The sequence below is a fragment of the Lepus europaeus genome, chromosome 17 (assembly GCF_033115175.1).
Source record: "Lepus europaeus isolate LE1 chromosome 17, mLepTim1.pri, whole genome shotgun sequence".
Lineage (NCBI taxonomy): Eukaryota > Metazoa > Chordata > Mammalia > Lagomorpha > Leporidae > Lepus > Lepus europaeus.
In genome coordinates, this window is record NC_084843.1 from 82890475 (window position 1) to 82912662 (window position 22188).

A 22188-nucleotide genomic window follows, 5' to 3' on the forward strand; every position below is an offset into this window, starting at 1 on the left:
TTAAAGGAATTGTTGGTGCTCTTTCTAGGACTTTCTTGCCATTTCTCATGTATAAGCCCTATTCTTTCACAGGCAGGCTGAGTATTGTTGTTTTTCCAGCTAATGTGTGTATTATTTTGTATTAATTTCCATCATGATCTCACTTAGCACAGTGGAACGTAGGAGAAACTAGATCAATTTTCTTACCACTCCTTCCACTCATCTTTCTTCCAGGTATAACTCCAGAGACTTCTATAGCTTTCCAAGAACAAAGAAAATGAATACATCTCCAGTAAGTTACTTATTTATTTCTCAGCTTGTTTTATATTTTAGGGGCTTTGTGAGGGTTTGTCAGTTAAAATGGAAAAGTGCCCTGTAAATATAATTCAACATCAGTGAATACACTAGGCAATGTAAAGTTGTTGGAGTTGTAAGACATAACCACCTAAGATTGTGGAAAGTATTCTCTTGTCTTTCAGATTCCATAACAAAAGGACACATTTGTTCCATGATTTAAATTAAAATTTTGAGAAGAATGTGGTAATTCCCTTAGGCTGTGAGGTTCAAAACAGAATCTTTATTCATCATGTGGATGTAGTAGACAGTGATAATAAACATAGCATTCAACAAAGGTAGGATTTACCTAGTGCTGAAAAACAGAATCAGTTACTAAGGGCTTTATTTGGAATTGCTTAAATATTGTGGTACTCAACAGCTATAAGAAGGCTGTACTGGTTTCATGGGTTAGACCAGGAGTGTGTGGACTCTTCTGCAGGTTTTTAAGCAACTCTCTATATATTTCTCCAAGTCAGTGTATGGACACATATTGTGCTGTGGATTTCTCAAATTTATATATTCAGACAAATAATTCCATTCTTCATTTGAACCTTAATCTATTCAAACTTGTCTTAATTAAATTCTTCAAATATTTACCAATAACATAAGTTCGTTCACTAATATTTTTCTTACCTGAATCTTTTGCTGTATTAATACACACACATTCACACACAAACACACACACATACAGGAGACAGAAAGAAACACAGAGAGACAGTGAGAGAGATATGTAGTTTAAGAGACAGAGCTCTTAGGAAAAAAGAGAGAGAGAAGAGAGAGAGAGCTCTTATCCATAGATTAACTCCCCAAATACCCACAGCAGCCAGGGCTGGGTCAAAGCTGCATCTAACACAATAGTTAAGATATGGGATCAACCTAAATGTCTATATATATATATATATATATATATATATATATATACACACACACACATATATACATTTATTTATCCAGTTATCAATTATATATATTATATATATAAGTATATATATATATATATATATACACACACACACATACATACATACTATGGAACACTACTCAGCTATAAGAAAAAAATGAAATCCTGTGTTTTATAACAAAATGGATGAACTGGAAACCATTGTACTTAGTGAAATAAGCCAATCCCCCAATCTTACGTTTTCCCTGATCTGAGGGTAAATTATAGAATACCTAAAATGCAATACATTGGAGTGGCATGGACATTTTGAGACTTTGATTGTTTATAGCCCTTGTCTGTTCTGCGGAAGAATAAAGTTTTTTTCTTCATACTATTTGTTGAATTCTTTACATAGTGTTGAGGTAACCTTACAAGAATCAGGTAAGCTGAAAATAAATCTTTGTAAAAATTAAGTCGGAAGAGGAGAGGGGAGAGGAAGAAGGCTTAGAGTGTGGGCAGGAGGGAGGGTAGGGAGGGAAGTATTATTATGTTCTTAAATCTATATATATGAAATACTTCAAACGTATAATTTAAATAAATTTTTTAAAGCTGAATCTAAGATCCAGGAATGTAGTGCTAGCCTCTCACATGGCTGACAGAAACCCAATTACTTGAGTCATCACTACTCTCTCCCAGGGTCTGCATTAACAAGAATCTGGAATCAAAAATCAGAGCTGAAAATATATCTCTGGCACTCTGAAATAGGAGCAAGGAGTACTAAGTAGCATCACAAACACAAAGCTAAATGCCTGCCCCACTTTTCAATTTCTCTTCTCTGCCACATTTGGAGCTACTGTACATGTTCTTCTCCTGAATATTCTTCTGTTTCTATCTTGACCTCACTGATGATTTCTTGTCATTCTATTTCTAATTTCTTTTTCTTTTTATTTATTTATTTGAAAGAGTTACACAGAGAAAGGACAGGCAGAAAGAGTACAAGAGGTCTTCCATCTACTGGTTCACTCCCCAATTGGCCACAATGGCCAGAGCTGTGCCGATCTGAAGCCAGGAGCCAGGAATTTCCTCCAGGTCTTCCCACATGTGTTCAGTGGCCCAAGGACTTGGGCCATCTTCCACTGCCCACCCAGGCCATAGCAGAGAGCTGGATCAGAAGTAGAGTAGCCTGGACTCAAAAACAACTATTCTTCCATTGGTGAGAAGTGTCACTCTTTTTATGAGAAGTATCACCCTTGACAAAAATTGTGAAGAATATATATTATCTCAGTGATGAGCTTTGACCTCTCCTATGATGTGGTAATAGGCTTAGGAGTTAGTGGGAGAAAGATTTCATGAACTTGGAGGTGGCATACATGTGAAGCAATGTCAAGAGAAAGATACATATAAAACAGGAAACACAGCTTTCATCATGTTTATTTGTGTTGAGCATTTGACACAGTAGTTAAGATACCTCTTTAGGGTGGGCTTTCCCACATAAGCTTAAATTGACACTTGGGATTCCCATTTCCCATATTGGAGTGCCAGATTTAAGTCCCTGATGCATTACTTCTCATCCACTTTTTGTGCTAATGTGCATACTGGGAGGCAGCAGAATATGACTAAACTACTAAAGTTCCTGCCACCGACATGGGAAACCCAATCAAATTCTACACTATTGGCTGTGGCCTGGCCCAACTCTGCCTGAATTAAATTGCACATGCGAAGCAAAACAAAAGACATAATATCTTCATTTCTCTCGCTCACTTGCTCTCTCTCTGTTTCTGTACCCTTAAAACAAAATGAAAGTAATTAACAATGTTTAAAAATATACCTCTACCTCACCTGAATCCAATATTGGTTTGTGAGGGTTTGTCTTAACTTTGCTTCCAATTTCAGCTTCCTGCTAATGCAGACTATAGGAGGCAGCAGATAATGGCTCAAATATTTGAAAAATTGAGAAACACATGATAGGCTCAAGTAAATTTCTGTACCTGGCTTCAGCATCTGTCCATTTCTGGCTGTTGTAGCCATTTTGAGAGCAAACAAGCCAGTGGATTTTCTGTCTTTCTCTCTCTCTGTGTGTGTGTGTGCATTTAAAGAAAAGTAAATAAATGAATGAATAAGTTTGAAAATTATTTTTGCTTATATACATATATGTAGATGATCCTGTTTATATTTTGTACTAATAAAAAAAAAATAGTGTATTTCTAACCCAAAATGATCTGTTATGTTTTCAAACTCTTCCATGTTTGTTCCATCATTTTACATACATACCAGCCATGTACTAGAGTTCAGTTTCTACAGATTTGCAAACTTTTTTTAACTTTTATTTAATAAATATAAATTTCAAAAGTACAACTTTTGGATTATAGCAGCTTTTCCCCTCATAACCTCCCTCTGATCTCCCACTCCCTCTCCCATCCCATTCTTCATCAAGATTCATTTTCAATTATGTTTATATACAGAAGATCAATTTAGTATATACTAAGTAAAGATTTCAACAGTTTGCACCCACACAGAAGCACAAAGTGTAAAGTACTGTTTGAGTACTAGTTTTACCATTACTTCACATAACACAACACTTTAAGGGCAGAGATCCTACATAGGGAGTAGGTACACAGTGACTCCCATTATTGATTTAACAATTGACACTCTTATTTATGACATCAGTAATCACACGAGGCTCTTATCATGAGCTTCCAAGGCTATGGAAGCCTCTTGAGTTCACCAACTCCGACCTTATTTAGACAAGGCCATAATCAAAGTGGAAGTTCTTTCCTCCCTTCAGAGAAAGGTGCCTCCTTCTTTGATGGTGTGTTCTTTCTGCTGGGATCTCATTTTTTTTTTTTTAATAATAAACATTTCAGTGGTTGGAAAGTGGTATCTCATTGTGATTGTCATTTGTGTTTACCTAAAACTAAATAATGTTGAATATATTTTCATGTGCTAATCAGTTCTTTGTACATCATTCTTGTAGAAATATCTTTTTAAAGGTTTATTTAATTTATTTCAAAGGCAGAGTTACAGAGACAGAGACAAATAGAGAGATCCTGTATCTGCTGGTTTATTCTGTAAATGTGTGTAGTTGCTAGGACTGTGCCATGTAAAAGTCAGGAGCCTAGAACTCCTTCCAGGTCTCCCACGTGGGTGTCAGGGGCCCAGGCACTCAGACTGTCTGCCATTGCTTTCCCAGGCATGTTGGCAGTAAGCTGAATTAGAAGTGGAGCAGCCAGGACTAGAAATGGTAATCACATCTGATTTCAGCATCACTGTAAACAGCTTAACCCACTGTGCCACAATACTGGTCCCAGAAATATGTTTTTAAAGGATTTATTTGTATATTTGAAAGACAGAGCAACAGAGAGAGAGAGAGAGAGAGAGAGAGAGAGATAGAGATAAAGAGACAGAGAAAGAGGGAGAGAGAGATAGAGGGAGGGCAGGAAGGAGGGAGAGAGAGAGAGAGAAAGAGAGAGAGAGAAACACCTCCATGTGCTAGTTTGCCCCTCAAGGCTTTAACAGTGAGGCTAGTTTGCCCCTCAAGGCTTTAACAGTGAGATATGGACCAGGCCAAACCAGAAGCCAGGAACTCCATCCTGTTCTCCCTCCTAGGTAGTAGGGGCCCAAGTGCATAGTCCATCTTTTGTTGCCTTCCAAGATGCATTAGTAGGAAGCTGGATAAGAAACAGAGTAAGACTTGAATTGACTTTCCAATATGGGATGCCTGGGATGCCAGAATGGCAAGTCGTAGTTTAACCCATGATGACACAATTCCAGCCCCTGTACAAATGTCTTTAGTTCATTGCTTATTTCTAAATCTGTTTTTTATTGCTTTTGAGTTGTAGGATTTTCTTATATACTATATATTCCCAATATTAATCTCATATCATATGATTTGTAAATTTTTTCTCCCATGAAATGGGTTGCCTTTTCATTTTGTTGATAATGTCTTTTGATATATAACAGGTTTTAGTTATATGTAATTACTCTTTGGTTCTTTCTCATTGCCTATGTAATAATAAAGGCTATATCAAATAAGTTCTGCCAACCCATTATTATCATTTCTCTCCTATTTATTCTTTTTTTAAAGATTTATATATTTTTTTGAAAGTCAGAATTACACAGGAAGAGAAGGAGAGGCAGAAGCAGAGAGAGAGAGAGAGAGAGAGAGAGAGAGAGAGAGAGAGGTCTTCCATCCACTGGTTCACTCCCCACTTGGCCACAACAGCCAGAGCTGTGACGATCCGAAGCCAGGAGCTTCTTCTGAGTCTCCCACGTGGGTGCAGGGGCCCAAGGGCTTGGGCCATCTTCTACTGCTTTCCCAGGCCACAGCAGAGAGTTGGATCGAAAGTGGAGCAGCTGGAACTTGAACCAGCACCCATATGGGATGCTGGCTCTGCAGGCAGTGGCTTTACCCACTAAACCACAGTGCCAACCTCTCTCCTATTTATTCTTAACATTTAAATTCACAATTATAGCTTTTATCAGAACATAAAATATGGACAGAGTGTTTTTTATTTAAACGATGATATTTTATTTAAATTTAACATGTTTCCAGTTAGGATGCTATCATTTGCTCTTAATGATATTCTCAGTGTTTCACATGTGCCAAGTTCTGTTCACTAAGCACATTGCTATAGCCAGCTCATGTGCATTCTCAAAGGTTGGAATATGAGGGAATGTCATTATTGTAGAACAATTGTTTCAATGTATTTTTTTTAAAAAAAATTTCTTTAAGGCCTACAAACTTCATGTACTTCCTATATATGGATTCAGGAAAATAGTGATACTTCCCACCTTTACTATGCCTTCTGATCATTTCCAAACTTCCTCCTCCCTTTCCTATTCCCATTCTTTATTTTACAAATAACTATTTTCAGTTAATTTTGTGCTCATAAATTGACCCTACACTAAGTAAAGAGTTCATTTTTACTTGCTTCTCTAAATTGACTTGCAGCTCTCACAAGTGCTGCTGAGGCATCTTTACCTTCCAATGTTTACTCTTTAACTATGATGCTTTCTCTTATTCTCAGATACATATAATGTATCATGTTAAAGAAGAATGAATGAAAAATTTTTAAAAAGATTTATTTATTTATTTGAAAGAGTTACACAGAGAGAGGAGAGGCAGAGAGAGCGAGAGGTCTTCCATCCGATGGTTTACTCCCCAGATGGCTGCAACAGCTGAAGCTTTGCCAATCCAAGCCAGGAGCCTCCCCCAAGTCTGCCACATGAATGCAGGGGCCCAAGGACTGGCCATCTTCCACTGCTATCCCAGGCCATAGCAAAGAACTGGATTGGAAGTGGAGCAGCCAGGATTCGAACAGGCACCCATATGGGATACTGGCACTGCAGGCAGCAGCTTTACCCACTCTGCCACAGTGCCGGCCCCCGGTCGTTTCTGTTTTGTGACAGAGGTAATATGTTGAGCAGAAATGTGCTGTTACAGGGGTTGCTGTCATTTGAAGACCTGGCTGTGGACTTCACCCAGGAGGAGTGGCAGGACCTAGACAATGCTCAGAGGACCCTATATAAGGATGTGATGCTGGAGACATACAGCAGCCTGCGGTCCTTAGGTGAGTGGTACTCCCCAACTGAAAAATTTTATTCTCACTTGACACATAAACAAACACTTTATGTGGTTTAATGGTAGGTAGGTATGTAACTTGTGTCCATAAAAAAATCTGAGCATCTACCCTCTAGGAAATGATTCAAATTGGCATTTTTTGTTTCACAACTCTTGTACCATGGTTTTGTACTTCAAAAAACCTAAATTAGTGATTTGAAAATACCTCACATTATTTCCCATTAACAGGGCACTGCATCACCAAACCTGACTTGATCTTCAAGTTGGAGCAAGGAGCAGAGCCATGGCTGGTGAAAGAATGCCTGAACCAGAGCCTGCCAGGTCAGTCTGCGTGTAGTGGCCAAGGAGACTGGGACAGAAAGAGTATAGCAGATGTTGTTGACTGGAGCTCTTCTTACTAACTCAAGTCCCAGCTCTGAGGACAGCTGCTCCCATGCATCAGACAAAGCCATTCTGCAGTCTCCAGTGAGGGCACTCATGTTTCCTCTAATTTAAATACAATCTTGGGTCCAGCTTTGTGGACCCTGTCTCTGTGTTTTACTCTGTCTTTCCCTCTTTCTCTGTAACTCTGCTTCCTTATCAATAAATAGATCTCTAAAATACCAAAAACATTCAGTCACTTTCTAGCTCTATGGAAGCTTTTTACTAGGTTAGATATATTCTATAAAATCTCAATTGTTTTTCTCTCTACTTTGTGTGTTATTTATATAAACAGAACAGATTTTGTGTATTTTATATATACAGTTTTGAGAACATAATGATGCTTCCTACCCTCCCCTCCCTTACTTCTCTAGTCCCACACTCCCTCCTCTATCCTTTCTTAATTTTCTTTTAATTTTTGAAATGACATACTTTCAATTTACTTGATAATCACAAGCTAAATTCTCCATTAAATGAGGAATTCAATAAGTAGTAAGAAAAACTATTGTTCTTCAGGGAGTTATAGACAAGGGCTATAAATAATCAAATCAAAATGTCAATTTCACTCGACTACATTACTCTTTTTATACTCTGTATTAGTACCACAAGTCAGAGAAAACATGGTATTTCTCTTTTGCAAACTGGCTAATTTCACTAACATAATAGTCTCTACTTGCATCCATTTTCTTGTGAAAGACTTTCATTCATTTATATGGTTGTGTTCTATCATGTATACATATCACAACTTCATTATGTAGGCATCAGTTTATGGACATCTGAGTTGATTCCATGTTTTCGCTATTATGAATTGAGCTGATATAAACATGGGGGTACAGATAACTCATAAGCTGTTTTATTTCTTTTGGATAAATTTCCAGGGGTGGGATTGTTGTATCATATGATAGATCTATTTTCAGATTTCTGAAGAATTTCTATACTGTCTTCCATAATATTCATACTAGTTTACATTCCCAATAACAGTGTATTAGGGTGCTATTTTATCTATGTCCTTGGTGGCATTTTTTTTTAATTTTTACATGGTAACTATTCTATTGGGGTTATGGGTAACCTAATTGTCTTTTTAATTGCATTTCCTTGTTGGCAAGTGATCCTGAGCATTTTTTCATGTCTGTTAGCCATTTGTTTTTCATCCCTTGAAAATTCCTGTTCATATCTTTAGCCCATTTCTTAACTGCATTGTTTTGCTGGTGTTGAGTTTCTTGAGCTCCTTATATATTCCATATATTAATCCTTTATCAGGTGTATAGTTCACAAATATTTTCTCTCATTCTGTTGGTTGCTCCTTTTGAGTGTTTTCCTCCGCTGTGCCAAAACTTCTCAGCTTGGTATAATCTTATTTGTCTATTTTTGCTTTTATTTCCTGTGTTTCTAGGGCCTTATCCAGGAAGTGCTTATCTATGACAATGTTTGCCAGTGTTTTGCCCATATTTTCCTCTAGTAATTTGATGGTTTCAGATCTTACATTTAGATCCTTGATCCAATGTGATTTTATTTTTGTGTAGGCTGTAAGTTAGGTGTCGTGTTTCATAGTTCTACATGTAGAGATCCAATATTCACAACACCATTTGTTGAAGAGATTGTTCTTTCTCCAGGGAATAATTTTAGCTCATTTGTCAAAAATTAGTTGATTGTAAATTCATGAATTAATTTCTGGGGTCTTTGCTCTGTTCCATTGGTCCACATGTCTTTTTTTTTTGTGCAAGTACCAGGCTATTTTGATTGTAATTGCCCTGAAATATATCTTGAAATCTGGTATTGTGATGCCTTCAGCATTTCTTTTGCTGTTTAAGTTTGTTTTAGCTATTCAGGATCTCTTGTGTTTCCATAATTTCTGGTCAGTTTTTCTAGATCTGAGAAGAATCTCCTTGATACGTTGATTAGGATTGCATTGAATCTTTAAATTAGTATGAACATTTTAACAATATTAATTCTTCCAATCGATGACCATGGAAGATTTTACCATTTTTGTGCCTTTTGTTTCTTTCCTTAGTGTTTTATAATTTTCATTGTAGATATCTTTGTGGTCTTGGTTAAATTTATCCAAAGATATTTAAATTTATTTGTAGCTATTATAAATAGGGTTGATCTTACAAGTCTTCCCCAATCGTGGGTGATTTTTTTGTGTGTTGATTGTATATCCAGCAACTTTGCAAAGCTCTCTTATGAGTTCCATAATCTCTTAGTGTAGTCTTTTATTTGCCCTATGTTTAGGATCATATGGTCTGCAAACAGGAAAAATTTTACTTCCTCTTTTCCATTTTATATTACATTTATTTATTTATTTATTTGCCTAATGATTCTGACTAAAACTTCCAGAAATATATTGATTAGTAATGGTGAAAGTAAACATCCTTCTCTGGTTTTGGATTTTAGTGGAAATATTTTCAGCTTCCCCCCAAATATTTTCTCTATGTCTATTGAGATAATCATATGATGTTTATTCTTCTATTTGTTAATGTGATATATCACAACCATTGATTTGCAAATGTTGAGTCATCTTTGTATACCAGGGATAAATTCCACTTGGTCTGGGTGAATGATCTTTCTGATGTGTTGTTGTATTCAATTAGCTAATATTTTGTTGAGGATTTTAATCTATGTTCATCAGTGATATTGATTTATAGTTTTCTTTCTTTGTTGTTTTTTTTTTTCTGGTTTTTGGAATTATGGTGATACTGGTCTCATAGAAGGAGTTTTGGAGGATTAGGATCCTCTACCCTTCAATTGCTTTAAATAATTTAGGGGGATTTGGTATTAGTTTTTTTTTTTTTTAAAGTTTGGTAGAATTCAGCAGTGAGACCATCCATTACTGGACTTTTATTTGTTGGGAACGTCATCATTACTGATTCAGTTTCCTACTTGGTTATTTCTTTATTTAGGATTTTTTTTTTGTCTTTATGACTCAATTTTGGTAAATTGTGTGGAGAAATCAGTGCATTTCTTGTATATTTTCCAGTTTGTTTGAATATAGCTGTTTGTAGTAATTCCTGATAATTCTTATTATTTCTGGGGTATTTGTTGTAACCTCTTATTTTGCAGATCTGAGTTTATTCATTTTATCATTGTTAAATCATTTATTTGATGTCTTTCCAGTTTTTGATGTAGGCATTAATTGCTTTAAACTTTCCTCTTAATATTGCTTTTGTTGTATCCCATACATTTTGATAGTTGTGTTTATTCATTTCTTGGATTTTTTAAATTTTCCTTTTGATTTCTTCTATGACTCATTGTTCATTCAGGGGCATGTTATTTCATCTTCATATGTCCTACCTCCATGTTGTTCCATCTTCAGGTTGTTCCATCTGTTTTTATTGATAGGTAATGACTTAGTCCTGCCAGTTTCTTTGAATATTCCAATTGTTTGTTTTAAATTTTCTTTGTACTTTTACTCAGAAGTTTTCTGCCTTCACATACTTTTATGACGCTGATTATCTTTTTCTCTAGGAGTAGCACATCCCTAAGTATCAATTTTAGGACTGTCTGAGTGAAAACAAATTCTTTGAATTTCTGTTTGTTTTGGATGGTCTTTATTTCATCTTCATTTATAAAGGGGAGCTTTTCTCAGCATAATATTGTGGTTGATAGTTTTTTTCCTTCTAGAACTTAGATTGTCTATCTCTTGTCTACTAGCCTGTAGGTTTCTGAGGAGAAATCAGCTGTCATTCTAGTTAGACTTCTTCTTCTTCTTTTTTTTCATTTATTAAACTTTTATTTAATGAATATAAATTTCCAAAGTACAGCTTATAGTTAGACTTCTTTTAAAGGTAATCTGGAGTTTCTCTCTTACACACTTTAGGATCTCTTTATATTTTACTTTTGAAAGTTTGACTATAATGTGTCATGGTGATGATGTTTTCTGATCTTGTCTATTAGGAGCTCCATAGTGTTTTCCTGTACCTGGATGTTTGTATCTTTATAAAAATAAGAAATTTTCTGCTATTATTTCACTGAATAACTCTTCTAATTCATTTTGTCTTTCCATGCCTTCAGGAATTCCTGTAACACATATATGATTGTTTGATGTTATCCTTTAATTTCAAATACTGTTTTCAGTAATTCAAATTTTTATTTTTTTATCTGAGATTTTCCTAAAGAATTGTCTTCTAGGTTAGATATTCACAAGCATTGTTTATTTACCATTGGCAGTTGGTTCACCTCAGCACAGAGGGACTGGAACTGTAAATATGCCTGCCAGGAGATTACACTTTCTCCTCTACTGATGATAAAGATTAGTCACACACAATTTGGGTCTCACTCTAGACTCTTGCCTAACCCTCAAGCATTGGCCAGAGTGTCTTAGCTCCACCCAGCACACACTTATAAATATACCCTGAAGGAGCAGTCATTCCACTAAGCCACAGAGGCACATTTCAAAGAGGAAAGTCCTCAGAGAAGAAAACCAACAAGTGTTTCTACACTTGCCTAAAAATAAACATAGGAATACAAGAAACAGGAGCAAAATAATATTACTCCCCAAAGGAACACAACGCTTCAATATTAGAATATAAAGATGAAGAGATTAATGAAAGGCCTGAAAAAAAAATCCAAAGAATGACCATAAGATTACTCAAGAACACAGAGCAGTGAATATAGGTGCTAAAGGAATCTACTACATGACAAGGATGAGAAATCCCTCTCAGGTCATGAAGTGCATAAAGGATCTATGTGCTCCTCAGGGTGAGCATGGAGCTCTTGGAAGTTAATCCTCCCCAGCAGGGAACTCTGGGAACTCTGAGCCCCTGGAGCTGGATCCATCGATTACCCAAAGACCCAATCATAGTCCATGTTTAGTCAACATTCACAGGATTCTCACAGTCACAGAGCTGGGGATTCACTCTCTATTCTGTTAGCTCCTCCATCTATGGAGATAGCCACCCCATTCCCAGAGGCACTGCCTACGTGACAGGTTAGGATATGTTCTGCTTGGCTAGCTGAGTCTGTTATCATGGAGTGAGGGAAGAGGAGCAATAGGCCCACACTTTGTAGAATAAGTGGGAACTCGGTCTCCACCAACTCTCCAGCTCAGAGTCAAAAGCAATGGGAAACAAAGATATATCCCTCTGACATAATGTACCAGTGGCTCTTGGGCTGCAGTAGCCTTATCAAGGTGGCACTTCCTCTTTGCAAGTCACTGGGCTCCTTTATGGAATGAGGGGAGGAAAGCAATGCACCCTACCTTCATGGGGTTTTTTGGGCACCCTGTCCCCTGCCAATGCTTCAGTCCAGTCTCAAAGTCAGTGAGGACCATGAGGTTTTCCTTCAGACAAAATCAAGAGTGATGCATCAGCTGCCACAGATTCCTCTCACCTCGCTCTGAGAAGATAAGTGTCCCTACAAGCCTCCTCCTGCAAAATTCATTGGCAGTGTCCCAATAGCTGCCACTACAGTCCCTGCTGCCTTACAGAATCTCTCCTCTTTCTATAGACCTTCCACTGAAAACTCTCCAACTGCCCCTTAGGAACACAGTTCCTTCTCTGTTCTTCTCATACCTTCCTCTGTCAGAATCTACACATCTTTTCCCGATTCAGCCATCTTGGATCTACCTGTCTCTCCACTTTAATATTGTTTTCCTTAATGCATTTTTCGTGTATGTATTCATTCCTTTAATGCTTGCTAATTTGGGAGCTCATAGATACTGGTTTTTTAATAGTTCTCCAGATTGAGTTCCCAATTCTTGCTTTGGTTAGACACAGAGCTTGCTCTTGCAAGCCTTTCAAGACTAAACCAATGAGAGGGAGCTCTCTCTTTTGTGTGTGTGTGTGTGTCTCTCTCTCTTTTCTCTCTTTCCCTGTCTCTCCTTCTCAAATAAATAAGAAAATGTTGGACTGCAGTAAATATTTGAGGAGTAAGCAAGTGGATAGGAGCTCTGTGTTTTGCTTTGAATCACATTCTCTGTCTCTCTGGCTCTTAAGTAAATAAGAAAATAATATAAGGTGTTCAGGAGCAAGTTTCTGCATTGTGACATAACAAATCATAATACTAAGCAGGACCCAAGATAGGAACATGGAAATAGGCAGTCCTAGACTCACCAAGTGAATAAGGAGATTCTGCATCCCAAGATCATGTTAAGCCATTGCTGCACATTGAATGACTCAGATTTATTTGAGAGTGCATTTTGAAGTTTGAAATCTCTCTTTCAATAAAAGAAAAAGCATTGGAGACTCAGTTTTCTCTAGAAATAAGAACTGATCTTCCAACCCAGAAATCAAATTGTGAAACAGGAGTGTGTTCCAAGAAATGAGAGTAGAAAACCAGGAAGGTTGATCTCAGATTGAAGTAGCAAACATTTTTCAAAGAAGGTAAGCATCCTGAGTTGCAGAAACAATTCCCCTAAACTAGTAAGGAGTATATACCCAGGGTCATATAATGGGAAATTTCTGTACCTGTTGTCATTCTGAAAAGCTGACAGAATCAGGTTTTCTTAGTAATATGGGAAAGCTATCATAGAGTGCAGATAAAAGGAGATTTTTTTTAAATTTGAAAATCCCAGAAGTGCTGGTCCTGTGGCATGACTGAACATGAGACTACCCAAATCCAGTTCCTAACATGTGGTCTTCTTTATTCTTTTTTTAGAATTATTTATTTTATTTGAAAGTCAGAGAATTCTAGAGAAGGAGAGGCAGAGAGGTCTTCCATCCACTGATTCACTCCTCAATTGGCCACAATGGCCGGAGCTGTGCTGATCCAAAGGCAGGAGCCAGGAGCTTCTTCCAGGTCTCCTACGCGGGTGCAGGGGCCCAAAGACCCAGGCCATCTTCTACTGCTTTCCCAGGCCATAGCAAAGAGCTGGCTCAGAAGTGGAGTAGCCAGGACTTGAACCGGAGCCCATATGGGATGCTGGCACTGCAAGCGGTGGCTTTTCCTGCTACACCACAGTGCTAGCCTCTCATGGGGTCTTCTTTAGCATCCCTCTTCACCTGCATGTCAGTGATTCAATAAAACCTTCCCCTCTTTAACGTTGAAGGATCAGCAAAAAACAATTTCTGTAAGAAAAAAAAAAACAGAAAAAGTGGAGGAAACACAAATGGCTAGTAGACAGCACAGCATGCTACTCCAGTTTAATCAATGTGTGAAAACATTTATCGAATGTTTCCCCATCATTTATAGTCTTATTTAGTTGTTTTCTTCTTGAAAGATATAATGACACATAGAGAGAAACAGAGAGATGTTCTATTCAGTGGTTCACTCCACAAATGCCTGCGGCAGTTAATGTTGGACTGGGCCAAAGCCAAAAGCCTGGAATTCTATCTCAGATTCACAAGTATGTGACAGGATCTGAGACATTTGAACCATTATCTGCTCCCTCACAGGATACACTAGAGGAAAGCTGTATTGGAAGCTGACTAACCAGGGCTTAAACTGTTACTGTTGCAGGATGCAGGCATCCCAATGAGTGTTTTAATCCACCATACCATATAATTCATTCTGTCATATTTAAAAGAAAATAAGGTAGTTCAAAATTATGATTGAATATTGGGAAATTTATTGGAGTCATTTATTAATGTGTTAAGGAGAAAAACATAATTCTCATAAATAAATATCTTTTATCAATGTCTTAAAATCTTATGCCACTAGGATAACAAGTATCTTCATTGTCTTTATATGAGCATTCAAGAAAAACATTTAGATGTGATTCAAAGTTGTGACTTTGATTATTTTTTTTTTTCATTTCAGTTGCCCAGAAAAGAGATGATGTGATTAAAACCAAACAGGAAAGTGAAGATACAAATTTGAGACAAGAATTAATTGCAAACAATGCATCAACTCACAAGAAAGTTGATTCAAGAAAAGCACTTATTTTAATCTCAAAACGTATTCCAAAACTGATTATCAAAAGGTTAAATTTTTCATTAATGAAATATGAGTCATGCAATGTATTTCACAATGTGCATCTGCCTAGTGGGCCTGATGAAACAGAAGCTGGAGAGAAATCTGATACCCCTAATGTACCTCAGGACTCTCTTCAGTGTTGTGAGTCTGTTGGCCAGCATCGCAAGACTCGGATTGTGCAGAAGGCTACTGAACACAGTGTACAAGGGAAAGCCTTCAAAAGAAAGAAGAAATGCTTTGAATTTGAGAGGGTTCATACAGGAGAGACTTGTAAAAATAAGTCAACTGCCATTGTCAGAATGACAACTAGGATAGGAAAGAAACATTTCCATAAAAATGATAAGCTCAGCAAGAATCAACAAACACGCACAAGAAAGAAACTCTCTGAATCTACTGAATGTGAAGAAACTTTCATCTTCAAATCAGATCTTAGAATAAATCAGAGACCACATACAAGGAAAAAACCCTATGTGTGTAAACCCTGTGGGAAATCATTCAGCTGTAAATCCTGCCATACCATCTATCATAGAACTCACAAAGGGAAAAAGCCCTACAAGTGCAATGAATGTGGAAAAACTACTTACCAGAAGTCAAAGTTCACTAGAAATCAGAGAATTCACAAAGCTGAGAAGACTTATGAATGTAATGAATGTGGAAAAGCCTTTTGCCGGAAGTCAGTCCTTAAAACACATCAGAGAATTCACACAGGGGAGAAACCTTACAAATGTAAAGAGTGTGGAAAAGCCTTTTTCCAGAAATCACTCCTCATAACACACAAGAGAATTCACACAGGGAAGAAAACTTATGAATGTAATCAATGTAGAAAAGCCTTTTGGTTGAAGTCAGACCTCATCAAACACCAGAGAATTCACACAGGAGAGAAACCTTATGAATGTAATGAGTGTGGAAAAGTCTTTTGCAGAAAGTCATACCTTACTACACATCAGAGAATTCATACAGGGGAGAAACCTTATGAATGTAATGAGTGTGGAAAAGCATTTTGCTGGAAGTCACACCTCACAACACATCAGAGAATTCACACAGGGGAGAAACCTTATGAATGTAACGAGTGTGGAAAAGCCTTTTACTGGAAGTCAGACCTTGTTAGACATCAGAGAATTCACACAGGAGAGAAGCCTTATGAATGTAATGAATGTGGAAAAGCCTTTTGCCAGAAATCAATCCTCATTACACATCAGAGAATTCACACAGGGGAGAAACATTATGAATGTAGTGAATGTGGAAAAGCCTTTTGCCAGAAGTCACACCTCCTAAGGCATCAGGGAATTCACACAGGAGAAAAACCTTATGAATGTAATGAGTGTGGGAAAACGTTTTGGCAGAAGTCATCCCTCATTAAACATCAGAGAATTCACACAGTGGAGGAAGTCTTGTGAAGATAATAAAATGTGGATGATCCTTTGCTAGAAGAAATAACTCAATGAGTGTGGAAAAGCCTTTTGTTGGAAGTCATATATCATTGTCCATCAGAGAATTCTATTATAGGAGAAAATTTATGAATATAATGAGTGCTGAAAAGCTTTTTTGGCAGAAATCAGTCTTTGTAGTGTTGTGGAATGATGGTGATCTTGATTCTTGTCTCATATTGAAGAATTTGCATGTGGACAGAAACTAAGAACAAAGTGCAATTTATTGAAATCAGGAAACTTCCTGCCACAGCAGTCAGGAGTAGAACTCCAAGGGAGGAGTTGCCAGAGAAACTTGCCTTGCTGGCTCTTTTATTCAACATGTGACCCTCTGGTCCCTTTATGAAAATGAGACTTACATTAAACCAATCAGGAGGAGCAAAGTAACAGCCAATCAGAAAGCAGAGATTTCAATGCTGCCTAGCCTTGATAAAATTAGGTGCAGTTAATTGACCTTTCAACTTATCTAACTGCCTATTAGCCCATCTAACTTATCACATGCACCTCAGAAAAATAGGCCCTCACAGCTGTTAGGGGATTAGTGCGATGATGGCTTTGGTTGCTTCATGCTGAAAGGGGGCATCATTGAGTAACAACAGTAGAGCATTCTTCTGAGGGTCAATCTAAATGTCCCTAGCAGAATACAGATTTCCTTGAGATCTTTATCTGGAATACTGCCTGGCGTTCAAAGGCTTCTGGTTTAATCTACTGGAAGCTACAAAGAGTATAGCAGTTTATTATGTATGATCCTCACAAGATGATAAAAAGGATGGCACATTTGGTCATAGGAAAAGCAATAGCTAAGATAGCCACTTCCAATTTTCAAAGAAATTTCCTGTTGACATATATAGTTTGTACTCTTTTTCATGTAGTTTATTAATTTCTCTTTGATTTAGGTTTTAGTTAGTTAAAGCCACATTCCTGACAACTGCCAATATCCTATTTGACCTTTCAGACTAAATGATCAGCAGTCGCATGGTTTTCCAAGACCCCCTTTTGAATTTGACTCAGCTCATTTTTAATATGTTAAAGTGGTTGCAATGTTAACCATCTTTTCAAAATATAGAAGCTGATTAATTTTCTTATGTGCATGTACACCTAGTCCAGTTGTCACTAAAATGTCACTACCACTGCTTCAATTAAAGTAAGCAGTGACAAAGAATCATTACAGTCAGAATAATAATCATTTGGTACATAGGGAATGTGTGGATGCTGTCACTGGAGAGATGAGGGATGCTACCTGACCCAAGGAGCAAAGATCACGCTATGATTTAGGAATTGTAAAAAGAGAAATATTACCAAAAGACCCAAACCCGTTGGAATTGTTATAACATCTGGGTAATTGATGTGGATTAAGGAAGGGTGGTTATGTTTTGAAATTAAATCACAAAAAATATAGACAGTCATAATATAGTAAATGAAAATGTCATGCATTTCAGTAATGAGTCATTAGCTATAGGCAAAGTGGATATAGTTTGGTTTATTATCTTCATAAAATGACTAAGTGATTTTTATAGAGCTAACCAACTTTGTTTTAATATGGGACGTGGTGGTTGTAGTTAGGCCTATCTCTACATCTTGATAATATGCCACTCCCGCTAAATTTGCCTGCAAGCATGTAGCACCTGTAGTGGTCCCCTTATTTTATTCACTCATTTTGAAACTCAGTACCCAATGCATGCCTTCCCCATTGATATTAACACTGACTGAAGTTATACATGGAGACCTCACCCTGACATGTTCAAACACCATATTGGAGCCAGTTAGTGGAATGGCTGTAAAAGGAGAAAGAACTGTAGGAGGATTTTTAGAAGTAACATAGTAGAGTTAGTTTGTGAGAAGGAAGTCATGAAATAAAGATGATAAGAGAACTGAAGACAGAAAGAGGAACTAGAATTTTAGCTGCATGCCACTGAGTTGTATTGATTTTCTGGAGATGGCATCTTAAACAATAGCTTGAGTCCCTAGTGATTTCACTTGGGTAGTCCTTGCTCATGTCAGACCTGAGGTTGTCTTCCAGAGTCTTGTCTACTGGAGCTTCAGAGGCCCAGAATTTTACTCTGGTATGAGTGACCAGGCATATTGGCCTGGGATCTTTGCTGCAGAGATGGAGTGGGCAGGATGACAGTGAAAGGGCCTTCCCAAAATTCAGAAAGAGTGGCTGGGAAGAGCTTTCACTATTGGTAAGTCTCCAGGGTTGAATTTAGGAATTGTAAAGCCCTAGTAGTTTTTTAGATAATTTTTCAAGAGCTTGTTGGAATTTAGCTAGTTCAATTAAAGATTTAGTGAGGTTCATGCTTCATCTGGGCCAGGAGGTCTCTACCTAGTGGAGATGCTGGACTTTCTCATATTATCAAAAAGGAATGTGTGAACATTAGATCATCTCAGATGCAGCTCAAAGACTGAATGAAATATCAACCCTGGAGAATTCCTATTTGTTTTATAGCCATGATTGGAGAGGCGGCCCAAGCTGTAATAAAAGGCAGAAAAACTTGCTCTGGTGTCCAGAAGGAAGCTTATAAATTCTTCTTCCACTATTAGATGCACCCAGGGATCCTGGGTGCTAATCTCATGTATCTCCAGAGCCTGTAAAGATGACCCCAGGCCCCTCAGTCCCATGCAGGAGGTCTATTGGAAATACCTGACCACATAGTTCTCAGCCTTTGGGGGCAGTCAAACCTCCAGTGATCTCTACAAATGTGACATGGTCCTGGGCATCTATTGTGACAATCTTTGATGAAATGTCTACTATCTGCAGTGATAGCACTGGTAATGTGACTATGCAGTTGCATACTTCTGCCATCCTTTTGCTCCTGTTTTTAGTCCTTTTATCCATGTTTTATAATACTGTGGTAGCCACCATCAAGAGATTATCTTGGGTGCTTTCAAGTCACACCCTAAATTTTTAGAGTTTTCTTATGATGTCTGAAGTGCACTGGTTCAGCAATCTCTCCTTTAAACTTCCCTGTTCATCCATAGAATCAGTGTTTAATGGAGTATATATATTTTTTGAAGTCTCCCTTGGGTGTTCCACAGATGTGGAGAGAATTTCCTGTGGCCCTTGATGAATCTGAAATAATTTAGAGTAATTAAAGAGCTTGGTTCTAATTTCCTTTATTGCCTCTACAACATTTACAAGATTCCTTCTTCAATTGTTTGCAGGATTATTAAGGTCCCAGTTAGAGTCATTTTGTGGAATTGCCTGCTTACCAGTGGGAATGACACCTCTTGTTTATAGGTGCAATTTCATGGTCATTTCCATGGGATATATAGAATGCATCTACATGTTCTTCTACCACTTACACAGCTGCAGGCTTTTGTGATCTTGTTTGAGTTTGGCCAAGGAGAAGAATTACATCCTTCCAGATTAGCTCATACACCTCTGTTAAATTCTGAACAGTTCTGTGTAATGTTCTGGATCATCTGTGAAGCTACCAAGACCCCACCTAATCTTCCTAAGGTCTTGCAGAGAAAAGAACTTGGATCCAAATAGGTCTCTGCCCTCCCAGTATTTGTTCAATAGGTAGTAAATTGGCATGAGACTCTGGCAGAGCCAAAGATTTGGAGAATGGCAGTGGGTGGATTTCAGGGAGTTCATTGTATTCCTGGAGGAGATAGGGCCACTACAATAGTTCAGTCAGTCCAACAAGATTTATAGAGCTCTGGACTGTCTCATAATGTAAAGGGAGCCTGAAATAAGGGAGCTCAATGTACTTCCCTGCTTTATGACAGAAGAGATTTAGTTGAAGAGCCATATTACAGTTAATACTCCTTCTGGAGGCTAACTTTCTTTATCCTGTAGTTTATAACCAGGCCAGACAATTGTACACGAAGTTGAGGTGTTTTTCTTTAAGCTCTGGTGATCAAAGGGATCCTGATGTCTGAGAATGCTCCTCTGGGGTGTACCTGCTCTAGATGGTTTGCTTTCCATCTGAAATGAGAGGTTAAAAACATCTCAGCTTTCATCTCTCGAGTTTGAGACAGCCCTCAAACTCTCTTGTCGTTAGCATCTGGGTATGCACTGAAGCCCACAAGGCAGGGAGCAAGGAGCAGCTGGAATTAGGATATACCATCTTTATTCACTCAGGCTTACCTGACTGTAACCTGGGCTATATATTTGTCAGAACAGCACATGCAAAACGTGAGCAGTTCCCTTTACTGGAAGTGTACTAGAATTGGCCTCTGTATAATCAAATATGTACCATCATTTTGCCCCCTTACATGAAAAGAAACACTTGTTCTACATCTCTTAACCTTGAGTCATGTCATGTGTCTGAATTTGAAAGTGAGACTTCATGACAAGAGCCTTAACAAAAGGGTTTGGGGCTAAAGTTTGAAGGGAGGGCACCAGTCCTGGCCACCACTCAAGTTGATGATTGAGCAGTTTAAAGGATTAACAAGCATGTTGGGAGGAATAAAATTCTCCCCAGAGCTACCTCTGAGCTATGGGCTATATAGAAAGAACCTGATTGAGGTGGACCCAAAGAAGAGAACTGAAAAGGAAGGAAGAGGTGGGCCCAAAAGACTACTTGGAAGGAAGGAGGAAGAGACCAAAGGGCCTCTCTCTAAGTCCAGGCCACCAGAGGATCTATGATTAAAGAAGTGACTATATGGAAAAGGCTGCCTGTGTTTTCATAAGGGATACCTAAATTCTGACTTAAAACCTGCTGAATATTTAGGGAGATACTGATCACTGGACCAAGAATTTGAGTTCATAAGAAAGAGGAGAGCCGGTGGGACAAGGAAGACAGCTAGAGGCTGCAGGGTGGTAAAGCAGAGACAGAGATTTTGTCATTTTAGGGTAAAGAAAGAGGCATTAGGGCATCAGTCCACAACCTGACTACAAACCATACCCAGTCTCACAAATCGATCTCTATGGGAAGAGCAGGGTGAAGTTCTCAGGCTGACACCCTAATGGGTTTTGGAGTCTGATGTCAAGGAGCCTTTGAAAAACAAAGCATTGCTGTGGCATGAATTTTGCAAATATTTAAAGACCCTTTTCTATTCTAACATCACGGGCCAGTCCTCATGAAAGGAGACTTAGACACAACCAGAGGCAAGACAAGAAGTAAAGAAAGTAGACTCTTTAGTGTCACATCTTGTGAGAACTCCAAAAAAGCACTTGAGTCTGATGTAAAGAGGCATAGGGGCATGTTGGCCATGACCCTGTTCCAGACTTCCCAGTCTCAGTAGTGTCACTCCCTGCATGAAATGCACTTTCCAGCCCAACACCCATATGTACTCTCAAGGTTTGGAGTCCAGCCAAGAGAATTTCAGAGAGCACCCTAATATAGCCCTGGCCAGGACCTGTTGGTCATTTCTAGGTCTTCTCCCAGTACTTCATGAGGGGTTGTTCCATGTAAGAGGGAATGGGATGCTTCTAAGGCCAATACCCTTTGGCTGTTGGGGCCTAGGATGCAGCCAAGAGACTCAGGAAGCACCATGTTGTAGCTCCAGCTGGGAACCATCAGTCATTTCAAGGCATTCTGAGCCAATCCATGCAAGAATTGGATTGGGACAATGTCTCGGCTCCAGGGCATTGATCCAACCCCTAATCCACAAGTCTGATACATGAGTCTTCAGACGAGCAGATACAGTAACCACTTTATAAAAAAAAAAAAAAAAAGATTGACTTGTTTATTTAAGAGGCATAGTTACAGACGGGGAAAGAGAAAGGTCTTCCATAAAAACTAAAGGCAGAAGTATCATTGGGC

The 22188-nt window shown here is 38.2% G+C and overlaps 1 protein-coding gene across 1 annotated transcript in view; it reads left to right on the top strand.

Moving 5' to 3' along the window:
• Window positions 1–21479, top strand: part of LOC133775701 (zinc finger protein 84-like) — a 78138-nt gene extending 56659 nt beyond the window's left edge. Inside the window, exons 2-5 of the mRNA XM_062214177.1 lie at window positions 214–271; window positions 6639–6765; window positions 7005–7097; window positions 14892–21479. Coding sequence (XP_062070161.1) covers window positions 257–271; window positions 6639–6765; window positions 7005–7097; window positions 14892–16444 — 1788 coding nt within the window. The 5' untranslated portion in view covers window positions 214–256 and the 3' untranslated portion in view covers window positions 16445–21479. The remainder of the gene's footprint in view (window positions 1–213; window positions 272–6638; window positions 6766–7004; window positions 7098–14891) is intronic.
• Window positions 21480–22188: the final 709 nt, after the last annotated feature.